The 19,785-nt window shown below is 50.8% G+C and overlaps 1 protein-coding gene and 1 long non-coding RNA gene across 5 annotated transcripts in view; one reads left to right on the top strand and one right to left on the bottom strand.

Moving 5' to 3' along the window:
* The window catches only part of LOC105488395 (solute carrier family 45 member 4), a 95,487-nt gene that overhangs the window by 40,602 nt on the left and 35,100 nt on the right, over window positions 1-19,785 (bottom strand). For all 4 annotated transcript variants that reach the window (XM_071067721.1, XM_011752385.3, XM_011752386.3 and 1 more), the window contains exon 2: window positions 2,515-3,154. In XM_071067721.1, coding sequence (XP_070923822.1) covers window positions 2,515-2,755 — 241 coding nt within the window. In that variant the 5' untranslated portion in view covers window positions 2,756-3,154. The remainder of the gene's footprint in view (window positions 1-2,514; window positions 3,155-19,785) is intronic.
* Window positions 4,577-5,510, top strand: LOC139355733 (uncharacterized). The gene is made up of 3 exons (XR_011606669.1): window positions 4,577-4,661; window positions 5,250-5,313; window positions 5,415-5,510. It is a non-coding gene; the product is annotated as an uncharacterized lncRNA (long non-coding RNA).

The following is a 19,785-nucleotide window of genomic DNA, read 5'->3' as shown; positions in this document are numbered from 1 at the left end:
TGAGCACCCAGGGAGCACAAGCAGAATAAATGTAGAGTGACACACACAGGAGAGAACGAAAGCGCGACCTGAACCCGGTCCCCTACGTCCGACTCCCCAGCCCTCCAGAAAAGAGTCCTTTAACCGTGTCTGAGCCCCAGGTCCTCTGGCCTTCTCACGAAGCCTTCTCAAAACAAGGTTTTTAAAGATCAAAAAAGACACAGGACTGCAAACGGAAAAGCACGCTGAAATGCAATAATGGAAGCACTAGAAAAGTAAGATGAGTGCTTTTTCATTAATGTATTAAGCGACACGATCGAGGGATGGACACAGTATCTCCTGTGATTTCGGTAATAATGAGCATCAGCTCCACGGCAGGGTGACAGGGAGTCGGTGCCGATGCCAGCAGGGCCGCCCCGCACACAGGGGGAGAAAACGCTACAATTTCATGCTGGAGTCAGATCCGTGCACGTAACCGAGGGAGCCGCGCTGAGTGAGCGCTCACGGAACAAGAAACACTTTATTATGTTTGTACCAACAAATATCCCTAAAACCACCAAAATAAGTAGGCTTAAAAATACTTTACTGTGCAACATGTGGAATTCTAGAATAAAACTGATGCTTCTAAATTGTCTGCCTCTTACCCAGATACCTTATATGGCTAAGGGTTTGGAAAATGACAGATCTCAAAACTTCCTTAGATCATAAGGAAAACTAAACATTCTGACAAAACTTTTCGGGCCCAAGACACTCCCCGTGGGGACTCCCTACAGGGTCCCCGCTCTCTTGCCCAGTAATCTGGAAGAAACACATCTTGCACATGTGAGTCTGGTCATGCCCACCTGCGCGTGTTTGTGAATTTCCGTGTTCTCACACACACCTGTGCGTGTCTCTGTGAATTTCCGTGTTCTCACGCCCACCTGCACGTTGTCTGTGAATTTCCGTGTTCTCACGCCCACCTGCGTGTCTGTGAATTTCCGTGTTCTCACACCCACCTGTGTGTGTCTGTGAATTTCCGTGTTCTAACACCCATCTGCGTGTCTCTGTGAATTTCCGTGTTTTCACGCCCACCTGTGTCTGTGAATTTCCGTGCTTTCATGCCCACCTGCGCTCATCTGTGAATTTCCGTGTTTTCATGCCTACCTGTGGGTGTCTCTGAATTTCCGTGTTTTCACGCCCACCTATGCGTGTGTGAATTTCCGTTGTTTTCGTGCCCACCTGCGTGTCTCTGTGAATTTCCATGTGTTCATGCCCACCTGCGTGTGTCTGTGAATTTCCATGTTTTCATGCCCACCTGTACCCCTCTGTGAATTTCCGTATTTTGATGCTCACCTGCGCGTCTGAATTTCTGTGCTTTCATGCCCATCTGTGAGTCCGAATTTCTGTGTTTTCATGCCCACCTGAGTGTCTCTGAATTTCTATGTTTTCATGCCCACCTGTGAGTGTTGGTGAATTTCTGTGTTTTCATGCCCACCTGCGCGTGTCTGAATTTCCGTGTTTTCACGCCCACTTGAGTGTGTCTGTGAATTTCCGTATTTTCCTGGTCACCTGCGTGTGTCTGAATTTCCGTGCCTTCATGCCTACCTGTGTGTGTCTCTGTGAATTTCCATGTTTTCATGCCCACCTGCGTGTCTGAATTTCCGTGTTTTCACGCCCACTTGAGTGTGTCTGTGAATTTCCGTGTTTTCCTGCTCACCTGCGCGTGTCTGAATTTCCGTGTTTTCACGCCCGCTTGAGTGTCTGTGAATTTCCGTGTTTTCCTGCTCACCTGCGCGTCTGAATTTCCATGCTTTCATGCCCACCTGCATGTGTGTGTGAATTTCCATGTTTTCATGCCCACCTGCGTGTGTCTGTGAATTTCCATGTTTTCATGCCCACCTGCGTGTCTGTGAATTTCTGTGTTTTCATGCCCACCTGCATGTGACTGTGAATTTTCATGCTTTTGGAAATGCCTGTCACTGAGCCATCTACCGTCCACAATAACCTTGGATTCAAGTCAACAGCAACAATGATAAGATGACAGCATCTTTCAGTGTCTCCCACAGCCAGGCACTGTTCTAAGTGCACCTGGGACCCTCTTTGGGTTGGTGTGCGATTGCAATCACTTTACACACGAAGAATCAGAGTGTGGCACAGAGGGTCTCCCAAATTCGCCTGCATGACACAGCCAGTGACTGTCAGTGCTGGCGACCCTAATCTTTGCTCATCGTTCACTGTGCCCTGGCAGGGACAGCGGGGGAGATGGGCCCCGGCTGAGAGTCAGTATGTTTCAGTGCCAATCTGCCCCAGACACTCAGCTACTTTGCCAAAACTGTAATTCAGCGTCAACATACGAAGATCGTTCCTCCCCAAACCTGGCTAAAAACAGGAGAAGAAAACCAGCATCAGGGCAGGCTGAAGGGAGAGGAGACCAAGACTTCTGTGCCCGCGGTTCTCCAGGACATGCCATCCTCCACCTCCGGAGGATCAGAGCCACGCCCAGTCCGCTAGCACTCCGCTCAGCGTACACTGCGCACAGACGGGGAGGAGACTTACCAATCTGCAACAGTATTGGTGTGACCAGAGCGGTTTCCATGGCGTAACAGAACTCCCTGCCAAACATCACCGCCCCGTGCATCACCCACAGGCGCATGGGGATTCGGTCTATGGACCCCTCGCTGATGGTCTCGCAGTTCTCGGCCTCTGCGCCTCCGGCTTTCTGTGGGTCCGGCAGGGGCACGGATAACTCTTGAACTTGCATAGATTCCGGGTCGGCATTCTGCGGAGCCATTTTCATTACCACCAAAAATATATATATTTATCTATATATTCTATCTATATAAATAATGCTTTCATCTATCTGTAATGATAAATAAGACGTCTTCTCTTTCTGCTTCGGTTGTGTTCCTCGGGCAAGTAACACTTACATTCCTCTTTGCACAGGTGGGTGTCTCACAACTTCTCACAATGGTATGAGACATGCAGCAACACACAACGATTTTTGGTTGGATTTTAAACATATGGCTTGCTGGTTTACTGTGAATTAGAGTTAAAAATCCATAATTGCCATTCAGTTAATACCAGTTTCATCATTATTACTGAAGAGGTGCTGAAGTGAATTTTCTTGCTACAGAGAGGTGGGAAGGTGACACAAACAGGTGTTCCGCTGGTAATCCCCATCGAGTGACTGGATGATCTGCAAAACAGGAAAACAACCCGGCCAGAGTCAGGGGCGGCCAGCAGATGGCCCTGTGGAGCGCCGCCTGACCCCCGAGCAAGCTGTGTGCCCCAAGGACCTGCCCCGAGATCACACGCCTCTCTGCCACTCACTCTGGGTACGTCCGTGCTAACAACCAAACCTACGTTCTCGAAAAACATTTTCTCATGTGGAAGTGAATCCTGGGGAAGGACAAAGGTGGGGCAATCAAGGAAAGCAGGATCAAAGAGCAGACAGAGAAAAACGCTAGAAATATTCACTCTTTGGCCAGTAACAATATCGTCCACCCCGTATACCACAGCACGTAACTATTCCAGCAGGCTGGAGGCGGCTGGCGACGCCCTTTGGCTGCAGATATCATGAGAGGGAAGTAAGGAGGTGAAGGGAAAAGTGGGGAAGGTAGGAAAAAGAGAATCAAAAGGTTAAACTTTTGTTTAAAAAAGTCTAATTTGTTAGAGACAAGGTCTCGCTCTGTTGCCCAGGCTGGAGTGTGGAGTGCACAGCCTCAAACTCCTGAGCTCAAGTGATCTCCCACCTCATCCTCCCGAGTAGCTGGGACTACAGGTGTGCACCACTACACCCAGCTAATTTTTCTAAGGTCCCCACTATATTGCCCAGGCTGGTATCCAACTCCTGAGCTCAAGCGATCTCCCCTGCCTCAGCCTCCCAAAGCACTGGGATTTACAAGCATGAGCCACTGTGCCCAGCCAAAAAGGGAAACTTTAGACCCTGCCTGGACAGGTGGAAATGAAAAACAAAAAGCAGGCTGGGCACAGTGGCTCACATCTGTAATCCCAGCACTTTGGGGGGCTGAGGCAGGTGGATCACCTGAGGTCAGGAGCTCGAGACCTGCTTGGGCAACATGGCGAAACCCCGTCTCTACTAAAAACACAAAAATTAGCCAGGCATGGTGGCGGGAGCCTGTAATACCAGCTACTCCAGAGGCTGAGGCAGGAGAATCACTTGAACCCAGGAGGTGGAGACTGCAGTAAGCCAAGATCGCACCACTGCACTCCAGCCTGGGTGACAGAGACCCTGTCTCAAAAAACAAAAAAAGAAAAAAAAGAAAAATTAAAAGTAGGAGGAGGCTGGATGGAATGAGGATAGCATGATTCTCTGTCCAGCAGGGAGTTCGAAATCTACCCAAAGGCACCTGGAACCCTGTGATATTGGCCTTTAGGTTATAAAACCTCTTGGTAATAAAATGAAATTACAGACCTTCTCTTCAGAAAAAAATGCACGCATGTGCCAAACTCTGACTATGGTACCTACGGGTTCGGAGACTCCCAACCCATACGCAGCTTTGCTAGGGTCTGTGGAACCCTATCACCCCAACCCTCGCGTTTCCACCACCCTGCCTCCAGTGACAAACCCAGCTTGGTGACAAATTCTCCACCTGGACAAACACATACAATAAAGCAGAAATAAGCCAACTGGAAATGCTGCCTTGGAAATGTTTGAGGAAATGAGGTCAATCTCTCCACAGGTAAGATAAGATCGGGGATGTGGAACACCCCAAGTTCAGAACTTCTGGAGTTAGGTCTCCAGACACCGGGTTCAGTTCAATTGAAGTGCCAGAAAGAGCCCCTGAAAACATACCTAAATGGTGTTCAAGGTTATATGAAGGTAGGTCTGTGGGCCAGTATCTTTTTTTTATTTTTTATTTTTTTATATTTTCAGACAGAGTCTCGCTCTGTCTCCCAGGCTAGAGTGCAGTGGCGCGATCTTGGCTCACTGCAAGCTCCGCCTCCCGGGTTCATGCCATTCTCCTGCCTCAGCCTCCTGAGTAGCTGGGACTACAGGCGCCCGCCACCACACCCAGCTAATTTTTTTTTATTTTTAGTAGAGATGGGATTTTACTGTGTTTGCCAGGATGGTCTCGATTTCCTGACCCCGAGATCTGCCTGCCTCAGCCTCCCAAAGTGCTGGGATTTCAGGCATGAGCCACCGCACCCGGTCTATGGGCCAATACCTTACTGAGAATTTTTCCAACAACTGGTTTCAATAAAAGTATTTCTCATTAATTTCCACCGAACCAAAGGTGGTCTTAATTAGCTCCTCTCTTTCTCCCCAGAGACCAGAAACCTCGAGGTGCCGTCTTCACTTGGCTCCTCTCTCACGCAGCCTCGACGGAGAAGGTGGGTCCCCGGCGCGGGGGCCCCAGGAGACAGAGGGCTCTCTGTACGGGAGGTTCCGTATAGCACCTAAGGAAGCCGTGCACCTGGCTCTTCCGTTCCAGCTCTTCCCTACATCTTCTTTCACGCCGCAGCGGAAACCAGAATGCCTACTAATTCCTTCAGAACCAAAGGCTCAAGCAGTGCTACCTATGTGTTTGCTTCTTACGTCCCCCGAACGTCGCTACAATTCCACACGACAGCCCTTATCTGAGAATTCTTTCAACTTTGCCAAATGTCCTCTACCATAGAAACACCTCAATTAAAACAAGAGTTTCCAAACTGTCACCTTACCGCAATATTTTTTCAAAAAACTCTGTCATGGAACTTTTTTTTTTTTTTGAGACAGTCTTGCTCTGTTGCCCAGGCTGGAGTGCGGTGGCGCGATCTTGGCTCACTGCAACCTCTGTCTCCCGGGTTCAAGCGATTCTCCCGCCTCAGCCTCCCGAGTAGCTGGGATTACAGGCGTGCGCCACCACACCCGGCTAATTTTTGTATTTTTAGTAGAGACAGGGTTTCACCATGTTGGCCAGGATGGTCTCGATCTCCTGACCTCGTGATCCACCTGCCTCTTCCTCCCAAAGTGCTGGGATTACAGGCGTGGGCCACTACGCCCGGCCAGAACTATTTCCAACATACACAAAGTAAACAGAATAGTATAAGAAACCATCAGGTTTAACAAGGACCAACATTCTGCTATTCTTGTTCCGCCCCCACCTTTTTGGAATCATTCCTAACAGAAAATGTCACGATTTTCCCTGTTTTCAGTCTGTCAATCTTGTACCAGAATAGGGTCAATGATTTTAACTGCTTTCTTCCACCAGGTAAGAGGAGGCATTTTTGTGAGAAGAAATAACACCCAGACACGTCTGCAAAGACTGAACACATCAGCTGGGTTTTGAGCAGGAACAAAAGCAATTAGTTTTCTAAGAAATCCTAATGACTTAATTATAAACATCTGATCCTGCACTTCTGCTCAATTGGCCCTTTGTCCCATTGCGGTGTCCTCAGAGACTTGTGCCTGAAGTGAAGCAGTCTCTGTTCCTAAGATTCATTTCAGTAAGAGCTGACAGTTAGGCAATAAATGTCTGTAATAAAGTAATATATGAATTATTTGAAGGTAGCGATTCTCAACCGGGGGCAACTCTGCACCCTCCAGGGACACTTGGCAATGACTCGAGACATCTCTGATTGCGACAACAGGGGGAGGAGGGGACAGTACTGTTACTCTTAGTAACAGAGTTGCAAATCCACAGAAGGACAGAGTGGTGCAGGAGTGGCTCCCTTGACATGGAAAGTCAGCTACCTCACTGGAGTTCCTCTGAAATGTTGGGGCTTTCCTACCAAACTTCTAACAACCGGTGTAAAACTGACCTTTCAAAGAGAAGATGAAAAGGAGGGAGACCAGCCGCTGGGTGGGAAAGGCGTCTAGCTCACACCGCCAGAGCATCTGCATGGCTACGGTCAGGGCGAGCCGCCAGACACCGCTGCTCAGCAGGCTGAGGGGCCAGCACGACGGCTTCACACCTTGGGGGACTGCTGACCCAGCCTGCCAGGGACGGCGCTGCACGTTCAGCCGTGCACCCAGGCCCCACATCAGGCCCCCTAGCTCTAGAACCATGCCTGGGCAGTGCTGCCCATCGGTCGAGGGATCACCCTTCGGAGCAGGCTGCCTCTCCGCCAGCCTGCTCCCTTCAGTCTCTCTGCTGAGCCTGGCTCTGCCCATGCTGCCGGCCATGCATCTCCACCTCTTGCCCTTCCCACCTTCAGCTCAACCACCCCAGTCTGAGAGACTCTTCTCAGGGCTCACTGGACCCCTTTAGAATGGGTGATCCCCATCTTGCACAAAGGATTATGACAGCTACTGGTGGATGGCCAAACCCTGCCAGGCAGTGAGAGAAGCCCCCTCAAGAGACCCCCATCCCCTGCTTTCATCTGTCCCCAGATCTCCCAGCATCAGTCCCCAGTGGGCAATGTCCATCCTTCTTGAACCTGGGCTTTCCCTTCCATATGCACCATTTCCAGCCACACAGTAAGAGCTCGATGAGGCTTGTTAAATGAACAAATGAAGCAAATGAACAAACAAGGCTGATCAGCTGATAGGTACTATGGGGTGTCTGCACTGGAAAACCACTCCCCACCCCACCAGTCTCTAAGGAAACTATTTTATATGCTCAAGTTATGCCCACGTGCTCCGGGTGACCAGCCACCGGCTCATGCCTCCCTGAAGTCCTCATGAAACAGCATGAGCATGGCACGGGTGTCACCTGTTACGCAAGTAGCCTACGCATGAACACAGCTGGCTTGCCTTCCTCAAGCAGGGCAGAGGCAGGGGCACAGTACACGGATTTTACACAGGTGACTTCACTGGCATCTATATTGATGAAAACAACAAATATCTTTAGATATCTTGACTTTGTTTAAAGTAGCAGTAAGTACAAAAATCTACCAAATGTCTCATACCTTCATGAACTTATCCAAGGAATGTCATCAACCTAGGGTGTCAACACCAATGCAAGCTTCCGAGCTTCTAAAAACAGGCAAAGTTGAGGCAACTGTCCAAACAGTAATCTTAACAAGGCTAAATTAGCCATCACAACAACATCACCTCATGTTAACCAACCTTAATTTCCTCAAGGATATGCACCCATTGGACTAACCCAGTTTTCAAGGTGAGTATCTTGGAGACAACACCCAACAGCTCACAGCAGGATGCCACCTGGTGCAGCTGGTGCTTCCAAACATTTTATTTCTGCCAAGCCCTGGGGATTCTGTAAGCATTTTAGGAGAAGTCAGGAAATAATTTAAAAATAAAGTTTAAGTGTTGTACTTAGAATCAAGGGTCATGGCCGGGTGCAGTGACTCACGCCTGTAATTCCAGCACTTTGGGAGGCTGAGGCAGGTGAATCACAAGATCAGGAGATCAAGACCATCCTGGTCAGCATGGTGAAACGCCATCTCTACTTAAAAAAAAAAAAAAAAAAAAAATTAGCTGGGCATGGTAGCATGTGCCTGTAATCCCAGCTACTGGGGAGGCTGAAACAGGAGAATCTCTTGACCTGGGAGGCAGAGGTTGCAGTGAGCCGAAACTGCGCCCCCGTACTCCAGCCTGGGTGACACAGCAACACTCCGTCTCGAAAGGAAAGAAAGAAAGAAAGAGAAAGAGAAAGAGAAGGGGGGGGGGGGAAGAAAGAAAGAAAGAAAAGAAAAGAAAAGAAAAGAAAAGAAAAGAAAAGAAAAGAAAAGAAAGTAAGTTAGTTAAAGGTCATATCACCTAGTCAATACGGAAAGATCTAGCGGGTGGAACTGCAGGGGACAGCACACAGGGAAGGCCATGGTGACCCGGCCCCAGCACTGGCCACTCTGAAAGGAGAGCTGGTAGCCTCCGGGTTGGTGCCGGAAGCACCAGCATGAGCATTTCTTCAGTTAAAGGGCCAAGGCTGAAGGACAGGTTACTGGGCCCACAGCCCATGGGAAAGGTACTAGCAAATTCTGATACGTTTAAGAACACAAGAACATGTCTTGGTCAGGAAATCCATGTAACAGGCTACTGAATGTTCAACCCAGATGACAGCTCCCAGTGGAAAACTATGTGGGTCCCTGTGAGGCCTCAGATCCATATGCTCGAGTGTGGTGTGAGTTAGCAGCCACTTTGCGTCTCCCAGTGGCCCTCTGGGTGTCGCAGTATGATTGATCTGAGAGTCCACTGCCAGCCCTGGGACTGCTCTTTTGCACACACCAAATGTCGACGTGCGCGTCTCCGTTTCTCAAGGCTGCAATCTGTCCCACCCGTGTGCCTGTCTACCTAGCTGCGGGAGGCAGAGAGGCTGTCGGGACATCTCGACCTCTGCTGGGGGAGGGGAGGGTCCTGATGTTGCTGCTTCTCCCCCATCAGCGCTGTCCTAGTAATTCTCTCATGTTTATTGCCAAGAACTTCATGAGCACATGAACTTTATGAACTTTAAGAACAGACTGATTCGCTCTGGGAAAAAAGTCTTTGTTGGTATTTTTATTGAGATTCCATTAATGTTATAAACTAGCCTGGGGGGAGCCGATATCCTCAGGCTGCTGAGTTGTTCTCTCCAAGAACAACAGCGCTCCTGCACCTGTCCACGTCCTCCCTAGCGCCTTTGGGGAGAACTTAAAAGCAGCCCTTCCACGGTCTTCCACGTTTTCTCCTAATTAACCTTTGTCATGGTCACTGCAAATGGGATTTCCTCTGCCCTTATGTTCTCTAACTGGCTAGATCATGACAGCTGGTAAGTGTTGTTTACGAAGTCAGGTATAATTTACATGTAGTGAGAATGTACTACTCAGACAGTTTCAACACATTCCTATCAAGACAGAACCCGTCTATCATGCTGGAAAGGCCCCTGTGTCCCTTCCCATCTAATTAAGGCTATTCATTCTTATATTTTCAGTTTACAATCTAATTCTTTTGTTGTCTGAGCGAGAATGGACCAAAAAAAGAATATAATCAAATTAGCAAGTCTACCAAACCATTACCAAAGTATGCACAGCCCCCCACTTAAAGATGGACCGTATTTCCAAAGTTCATGGACACATGTTTGGATGTGATGGTCCATTTCCAGAGAGACAGCAGTGGACACCTCTAGGCCCTCTGGTCCTCCTCACCCACAGCCCTCGCTGGGATTGGAACAAGGGCCCATGTGGTGCATATTTCCTGAACACGAAGCCTCTGAGGCAGTTTGAAATCCTTCCCTTCACGGCCTCCCCCAGTCACTTCATCTCTAGGGCCTCACAAGAAATGAAAGGAAAGCAGCTCTAAGAAGAGAAGGGAGGAGTGTGCAGGGAGGGGCCGGGCACCAGTGCAGGGTGTGTTTTCACACTGAGCGGGGGCAATCAGACACCATAAAACCAGTCCAACGCCCAGCAAACTACAGCCATGAGGTCACTTTCTTAGAGCAAGCAAATTGTTTTCTGTAAGGAAACTATTTTCTATAAGCACGAGAGCATTATCTGAAAACAGGAAAATGATTCTTCTCAGTACAGAGCTGAAAACGGCCGACCGAGGCATGACGTCACGCCCCTCCTTCCCCCAGCACAGGCAATCCTATACCCCTGAGAGCCGCCGCCACCTCAGCTGCTTTAAATGCAGAGAAGCTCAAAAGTTAAGTTGTGACCTGTTCTGGTATCTTATGTTCAAAAGAAAAGTACAACTTTTCGGGCAGATTTTCCCTAGCATAGAAAAGCAAGCTTCCCTTTGGAGCCTGTTCCAGCGATTGTCGGGGCAATCGGTGACAACAATTTTGTTATGATTCGCAGATGCACTCAGACAAGCGAAACTACAATTGTTCCAATCAACAACTTCCTCTATTGTCCTGTTTCTAATTTAAGGGTAACTGATGCCAAAACACATGACTTCCTACAATTTGCTGAGTGGAAAAGCTGGCTGTCAACTTACATTTCACCAAAAAGGTAACTGGAGAGTTGCTGCTGACACACATCTCAAGCTTGGGTCCAACTTTCAGATCTACAGCACAGTACCAGCGTTCAACAGCGACAGGAGAATTCCACGAGCCACGCTTCCCGGGAAGTGGTCTAGCGAGTCCGGACAACACACGTCCGCACGGTGACCACAAACATGCGCTGCTCCTTTCACAGCCCTACACACGAAGCGCATGTACATGTATGCATGGGCCTGACGCCGTGGGGTGCAGGCACCGCCTGTGGGTGGCACATGCTGATGGGGGCCAGCTCACGGAACAGCTGTGTGTTTTCTGCACCCACCACCTAGAAACAGGCATGAGTAGGGGCACCCATAGTCAGACAAACCCACTACTACCATCAGCCTCAGACGGCCCCGTTCCATCTTCACCAGTGCAGTTCCCCCAGTCACGGCCAGCACGTGTCTTCCTGCCTCTCCAGATGGCCATGGAGAGGAACACTAATAGCAGCATTGGCAATTCTGCTTCTAAGGCTATTTCCTGAAAAGCTTGTGAGAAATCCCACTGACTTCCAACACAAAACCAGTGTGTGTCAAGAGATGATGACAAGCCACAAATGGGGTAGAAGTATTTGCAAAAGACATTATCTGATAAAAGACTGGCATCCAAAATATACAAAGAGTCCTTAAAACTCAACGAAAAGAAAATGAGCGCTTCTACAAGTTCCTCCCCCCGTGTATTTGGCACGTGCCTGGCTGGGCGGGAAGTGTGGGGCATTCCGAGTGGCAAAGACTGGAAGCAGTGTGTGCTGGAAGGGCAGAAATTTCCAAAACGGACCTAACAAGAGGACCCAGATATTGAAGTGCCGTATTCCCACAAACGTTCGCCATCACTCTACCATTAAGATATTGAAATGAAGGAAATATTAATTTTCTAACAATTTGTGGTACCCTGGCCTGGCAAGCTGTCTTGAGCTATACTGGACTCGGAGTAGGCACATAGTCAAGCAACACGACGCAGCAAGGGAGCCCCAGGACAGCTGTGGGCAGGCCCCTGAACTGTGGGGGATAGCAGGACGGGGAAGGTGACCTGCCTGTGAACGGCCAGATCGGTGTGCACATAAAGCAAGTGCTGCATTCACCACAAGCCAGGAGACGTTGGTGACACTTCCACAGCCTTCCTTGGACTCTGGCCTTCCCTTGGCCTCAGCAGCTTCACTGCTGTCCTTCAGGAACGATGCCAGGGCAGCAGCTCTGGGAAGCCTGCAGACCACATGCTGCCATGTCCCGCGGGGCCTGCATGGCTATACGGTTTGACAGACCAGGCTCCTGCACTGGAGTGGAGATGCTGTGGGAGGGAGGCAGGCTCACCAGTGAGCGTGCGACTGTGCACATGTGTGCCTGCAGAGTTCACAGAAGCCCTGTGCGGGCAAGAATGCTCTGACTACTTGATGATGCCGGACAGTGCCGGGGAATTGCAGTTTTGAGGCAGTGCAGTAGCTTTACACTGTGTGAGATGGATTCTCATTATAGAAAGTATGATGCACGTGATGTGTTGGATTTTGAGGCTTACAGAGTAGTGTATGCTCAGTTTCAAAGCAAAGAGCTGGAAGAACAAGAGCCAATAAATGATCTTTTGCTATGTGGGGGAAAAGATGGCAAAAAGTCTGAAGACACCTCACCAAAGATGATACACAGACAGCAAATGAACATATGGAAAGATGCTCCACACCCGAGGTCCTTAAGCGGATGTAGCCGCGGTGCCACCACACACCTATCAGAACGGCCAAGGCTTAGAGCACCGACAACAGCAAACGCAGGAGAGGATGTCGGGCAGGAACGCTCGCTCACTGCTGGCAGAAATGTAAAATGCCACAACCACTCCGAAAGACACTTTGCCCACTTCTCACAAAACCAAACATACTTTCAACCATGCCATCCGGCAACCAAGTTCCTTGGTATTTACCAAACAGAGCTGAGAACTTATGTCCACACAAAAACCTGTGCGGCTGTCAGATGTGACAGCCACTTTATTCATCATCACCAAAACTTGGAAGCACCCAAGACGTCCTTGCATAGGTGACTGAATAAACCGTGGAACATCCAGACGATGGAATGTCATTTGCCGCTAAACGGAAATGAGCCCTGAAGCCATGCATGAAAAGATGCGCGGGCACCCTGAATGCGTATTTCTAAGGGAAAGAAGGCACTCTGAAACGGCTTTTCCAACTGCATGATTCCAACCAGACGACTTTCTGGAAGTGGCAAAACTAAGGACGCAGTAAAAGGAGCAGCGGTGACCAGGGCCTGGGGAGGAAGAGAGGCGGAGGAGGGTGTCGGGGCAGTGGAACTGCTCTGTATGGCACTCTAATGGCAGACACATGTCACTATGCATTTGCCAGCCTACTGGAGCTGCAGCGCCCAGAGTGGAGACCCTGACGTGACCTCCACACTGGGGTGACAGAGGCGTGTCACTGCAGGCTCATCCACCGTAATCAATGTCCCACTCTGGCCGGTGACATGGACACTGGGGGAGGCTGGGAGTGGGGGCAGGGGCACACGGGAAATCTGTTATCTTCCTCTCAATTTTGTTGTGAACTTAAAACTGCTGGCCGGGCGCGGTGGCTCAAGCCTGTAATCCCAGCACTTTGGGAGGCCGAGACGGGCAGATCACGAGGTCAGGAGATCAAGACCATGCTGGCTGACACGGTGAAACCCCGTCTCTACTAAAAAATACAAAAAACTAGCCAGGCGAGGTGGCGGGCGCCTGTAGTCCCAACTACTCGGGAGGCTGAGGCAGGAGAATGGCGTGAACCCGGGAGGCGGAGCTTGCAGTGAGCTGAGATCCGGTCACTGCACTCCAGCCTGGGCGGCAGAGCCAGACTCCGTCTCAAAAAAAAAAAAAAAAAAAACTGCTCTAGAAAGTAAAGTTTGTTGATTTTCAATGTTGTGTCCTTGTATTTACATAAATAAATAAGGCAATCAAAAACTCCTGATAATCCCCTGTTGTCCAGGGTTAGGAAGAAACCAAAACCCTTCATGAGAAAGGAATTAAGGGGCATCCATGCTGACCGCCGTGCACTTGGGGAAGCTTTCTGTGCCACCTGCTTACACCTGAGAGTGCCCAATCGCGGAGGCGCCCATCTCCAGGTGTGCTATGCATCGCCTGTAGAAATCCAGCTTGGCAGCCTCTCATCACACAAGGAGCCTCTAGCCCAAGACACGTGGGCTAAAGAAATACAAAATTCATACCAGTTTCAATGAGGCCATGTGACATCTGGCGTCCTTCAAATACTCAGCACCTCACGTGGACCAGTGTCGAGCGGCTTCCCTAACTGCAGGTTCTGGGGCTCCCCCCAGACCCACTGGATCAGAGACCAAGAGTCTGCACCACGGCCACTCCTGAGTCACACGCGGCAGAGGGGACGTCACGAGCACTGCCTCACGCCAACAGCTCCAGGCTGCGCTGTCACCCTGGCGGGGCGGCTACTGTGTCCCCCCTTTTACCCTCAGAGTATCCCAGTTAGAACAACACCCCAACACTCTAGAAATGAATGATCTAAAGCTTAATTGTGCTTTACATCTTCCGATAACCCTCTTTGTGTGTTTTGTGCCACAAGTCAGGGCACTTCAGAAACCGAAAAGGACGCACAGCAGACCACACATCCTTCTTCTCTGCTCTCCTTTCAATCAGAGCGTGCTGTGAACCTCCAGCGGCACAGGGGAGTGGGCAGAGGCCAGGGGGGTGTGTGTGTGTGTGTGTGTCGATGTCTGCCTATGTGTCTGTGTACGTGCGGGGGGGTGTGTGTGTGTCGATGTCTGCCTGTGTGTGTGTGTGTGTGTGTGGGTGTATGTGTGGGTTTGTCTGTGTGTCAATACCTGTGTGTCTGTGTCGGGGGGGGGGGGTGTGGGTGTGTCCGTGTGTCTGCCTCTGTGTGCCTGTGTGTGTTAAGTCTGTGTGGGTATGTGTACGTGTGTCTGTGTCCATGTGTGTCTGTTTCTGCATCTCTGGATCTATATCTGTCTGTGTCTGTACATTTGTGCGTGTCTTTATAAAATACCCTAAGTATGAAGAAACTGAATCGAGGAAATTCTGGAAGGGCCCCCGGGAGTGAGTGGACACCGTATGGCCACAGCATGTCTATGGCTGGCATCCCCACAGCAGAAGCAGCCCAGTGCCCATGCCCTGAGCATGCCTTCCCCTACACTTCTCTGCTGACCATACAGGGTGGCCTGGCCCAAGGCCGAGACAGTGCCCTGGCTCCTCCTGCCTCCTCCAGACCCCTGCCCTGCCCCTTTTCACGCCTGCTTGCAGACCTTGCCTCCTGCCCCACAGACCCTGAGGGCACAGTGTGCTTGGACTACCTCTGGGTCCAGCACACACCCAGCACAGGCACCCACATAAAGAAATGAATCCCTAAGTGCAAAAGGCAGAAGACCAGACCAACCCATAATTACTCCATTAATAAAGAAAACCAGGGTGTGGTGGCTCACCACTACAATCCCAGCACTTTGGGAGGCTGAGGGAGGATTGCTTGGGGTCAGGAGTTTAAGACCACCCTGGGCAACATAGCGAGACCCCATCTCTACATAAATAAATGCATTAAACAAACAGGCTAGGTGCAGTAGCTCACGCCTGTAATCCCAACACTTTGGGAGGCTGACACAGGAGGATCGCCTGAGCTCAGGAGTTCCAGACCAGCCTGGGCAACATGGCAAAACCCCATCTCTACCAAAAAAAAAAAAAAAAAAAAAATTAGCCAGGTCTGGTGGCACACAGCTGTAGTCCCAGCTACTCAGGAGACCGAGGTGGGAGAACCGCTTGAGACCAAGAGGTGGAGGCTACAGTGAGCCAGGATTGCACCGCTGCCCTCCAACTTGGGCGACAGAGCCTCTGTCCTGTGTCTGATGCCCACGTGACCTCACAGACTCGCCCAGACCTCGACCTCCTGGAGGCCTGGTGCAAACTCATTTCCCTCTGCTGGGCCTGCTTTCTCAACAGTAAACTGCACATACCGAAAGGCCCTTCCCCCGGCCCACGGGGCTCCCTGGGCCCCATGACAAAAGGTGGACTCCCTCTGGGTCCCCACAGCCCCAGCACCAGCTCGACCAGCTCGTACTTCCATGTCTAGTCAGTCTTGTGCTTGTGTCTCCCCAGCCACTGCAAGATTCCTGACCCCAGGGGCAGGCAGAGAGCATGGCCTGGCAAGACAAGGACTCAGAACGACCTGAAAATGAGCAAAGGAAGCATCTTGGGTGCTAACGCCAAGCCGGAGTAAAGGACCCACAACGGCGCTGTTCCCACAAAGGCTCTGACTGACACCAATAACGCTATTCTCATAGTCACTGACCAGCCAGAACGCTCGCACCCCTCCGGAGCCCAGCACACGGGGCTAACCCCACACATTATGGCTGAGAAATCCACTGGCAACTGAGCTCACTAGAAGAGCACCCAAAGACTTCCTGGAGAAGATAACCTTCCTGCTGGTGAAGTCACAGCCAACTGCAGGACGCTGGTGGCAAGGCCCCTGCCCCACAGGCTAGAACATCACCTCACAACTCCTGGGCTCTCCTGGCTGGCACCACACTCAATTCTGGAAGCCATTTTTCCATCTGCAAAGGCAAACCTCAGACTTACCAACAGCTGTGGAATCTTACCAGAAACTCCCAGGACCTGTGGGGCAGGGCACATGGCTGGCAACTGGCTCAAATGCCCAAGAACCACATCATTCAGAAAGGCCACACACAGCTGGACAACGGGGTGCCTGCCTCTACCTCGAGAGGCTGTGGGTGGATCCAATGGGAGCAGGCAGCAGAGTAATCCCCTTCCTGACCCCATTTTAGAATGGGACAGGGAAGCTCAGTTCTCCTCCAGTAGACAATGTTCTATCCCCCAAACAACTGGCGATGCGAGGGCGGCGGGGGGCAGGGGGAAGCCATGCTCACTGATATGGTCGTGGGTGTGGGGGTAAGCCGCAGTTCACCAACACGCTTCCTGACACCACCCCAGCACTGACACAGCACAGGACAGACACTGAGTATATATACACAAGTGTGCATGCAACACACACCTGCACACACATGCACTCACACCCGCGTGTGCAACACACCTGTGCACACACATGCACTCACATCCGTATGTGCAACACACCTGTGTAGACACACACATGCACTCACACACGTGCACGCGACACACACCTGCGTACACACACATGCACTCACACCCACGTGTGCAACACACCTGTGCACACACATGCACTCACATCCGTATGTGCAACACACCTGTGTAGACACACATGCACTCACACACGTGCACGTGACACACACCTGCGTACACACACATGCACTCACACCCACGTGTGCAACACACCTGTGCACACACATGCACTCACATCCGTATGTGCAACACACCTGTGTAGACACACATGCACTCACACACGTGCACGTGACACACACCTGCGTACACACACATGCACTCACACCCACGTGTGCAACACACCTGTGCACACACATGCACTCACACCTGAATGTGCACCACACCTGTGCACACACACGCACTCACACCTGCATGTGCAACACATACCTGTGTACACACACCTGCAATCACACACCTGTGCACGCGACACACACCTGCATACACATGCACTCACACCCACATGTGCCCCACACCTGTGTACACACACATGCACTCACACACGTGTGCAAGCAACACACACCTGCATACACACATGCACACACCCGTGCATGCAACACACACCTACATACACACACGCACTTACACCCGTGTGTGCAACACACCTGTGTACACACACGCACTCACACACATTTGCAACACACCTGCACTCACACATGTGCACGCAACACACCTGTATACACACATGCATGCACACCCACGTGTGCCACACATCTGCACACACATGCACTCACACACGTGTGCATGCAACACACACCTGCGTACACACATGCACTCACACCCGCGTGTGCAACACCTACACTCACACGTGTGCATGCAACACACCTGCATACAAATACATGCACTCATACCCGCGTGTGCAACACACACCTGCACTCACACACGTGTGCACACAACCCACACCTGCATACACACATGCACACACACGTGTGCATGCAACACACCTACGTGTACACACACATGCACTCACACCCACGTGTGCAACACACCTGCGTACACACACATGCACACACGTGTGCACGCAAAACACCTGCATACACATGCACTCACACCCACATGTGCAACACACCTGCGTACACACATGCACTCACACGTGTGCATGCAACGCACACCTGCGTACACACATGCACTCACCCGCGTGTGCAACACACCTGTGTACACACATGCACACACGCGTGCAACACACCTGCACACACGCACTCACACCCACGTGTACAACACACCTGCATACACACATGCACTCACACACGTGTGCACGCAACACGCACTCAAACTCGCATGTGCAACACACCTGTGTACACACACACGCACACACGTGCAACACACCATGCACATGCACTCACACACGTGCACACAACACACACCTGCGTACACACACATGCACTCATGTGTGCACCCAACACACAGGCAGGCTGAGCTGAAAGGGTCTCTTTCAAAAATTGTCGTTTTCATTGACCTTCCTGATCTTCAAGAACCATATAGAGACAGGAAATGCAGTCTTCTTGGTTGCCATATTCTAATCAGAAATTCATTCAGTTTAGAATCATGATTATGAAGCCTGCCGACGCAGGTAAGGACAGTCCCCAAAATACACTAAAGCCCAAATCTGAACAGGAAGTCATGTGTGAGGTTTTCACCAGCTCACACGCTACGGCTGATCTCGCAGACCGGGCTCTGCCAGTGCACCCAGAACCTCCCCTCCTACCTTCTCCACTTCCACGCCAGTGCATCTCCCGCCCGGGCTACCACAGGAGGGTCATGACTGGTCTCACAGCTTCCACCCTTACCCTCAGTGCCCGCTCTCAATACTGTGAACCGGGTAGTCCTTTACAACACCGAGTCAGACCAGCCATTCCTCATCTCACGGGGTCCCACCTGGCTCCCCAAGCCCTTCCGGAGAGCCTGCCAGCCCAGCCCAACCACAGGGCCCTTGCCACATGGCCCCTGCAACCCTCAGGCCCTCAACCCCACTCCTGCTATAACCTCTGCCCGCTGCCCCTCAGTGGTGGTGTCCCAGGCACATCGGTCAAACAGCCTCCCCGCCAGGGCTGCCTGGAGCTGAGTTCCAACAGGCCCCCCAGCTTTCCCCCTTCCCTCCACAACACCAGACGTAAAGTAAACACAACAGTGTACTTAAACAGGCAAAGGCTAGTGACAATTTACATGGTAGTAAATACTCCAATTACTACTCCACTTTCTAAAATTTAAGGGTTAAGGCGTTACGATTTGAAATAAGACACCTTTTTAAACAGAATCCCTCTTCATCTACTAAAACAAACTGTTACCTAAACATCAACAGGAAGAAGATGCAGTGTCCGACACGTAGCAAACACGCGAGAAAAGCTCATTTAAGAGGAAATCACACGAAAACAAGGACACGCTGCCCCCAAAAGAAAATATCCCCTGCACCGCTGAGTTTCTGCTAGAACAAAGTTTTGCTCATCTCCCTTCTTACCTATATATAGTCTCCTTGATTTGCACATCAGCTGACTAGGTTTTTGCATTTTCAATTAAGAGGCAATGAGGGGTGTGCCCTTCTTCCCAAACACTCAAGCACTGACCTGGTGTGTGCGCCAGGGTCCCAAGGACGCTTTGGCTGCCATGGAAACGGCGGCATGCTTCCAGCCTGTGCAGCCCCTGAAATCTCAGCTGGGAAACTCAGGAAAATCAGGCGCCAGTATCGACCTGAAATGCCCATAAGTCCTAGGATAAACTAGGTCTCCTCTGAGTCTCGGTTACTTTAGGAGCAAACCCAGGTAGAAATAAACTCAGCCTGTCACGCGCAGCGTGGGAGAGGCAGGTCGCGTGTTCCTGACAGCAGGCAAAGCAGCTAAAT

This window comes from Macaca nemestrina, chromosome 8, assembly GCF_043159975.1.
Source record: "Macaca nemestrina isolate mMacNem1 chromosome 8, mMacNem.hap1, whole genome shotgun sequence".
Classification (NCBI taxonomy): domain Eukaryota; kingdom Metazoa; phylum Chordata; class Mammalia; order Primates; family Cercopithecidae; genus Macaca; species Macaca nemestrina.
This window is presented reverse-complemented; position numbering and strand designations above follow the sequence as displayed.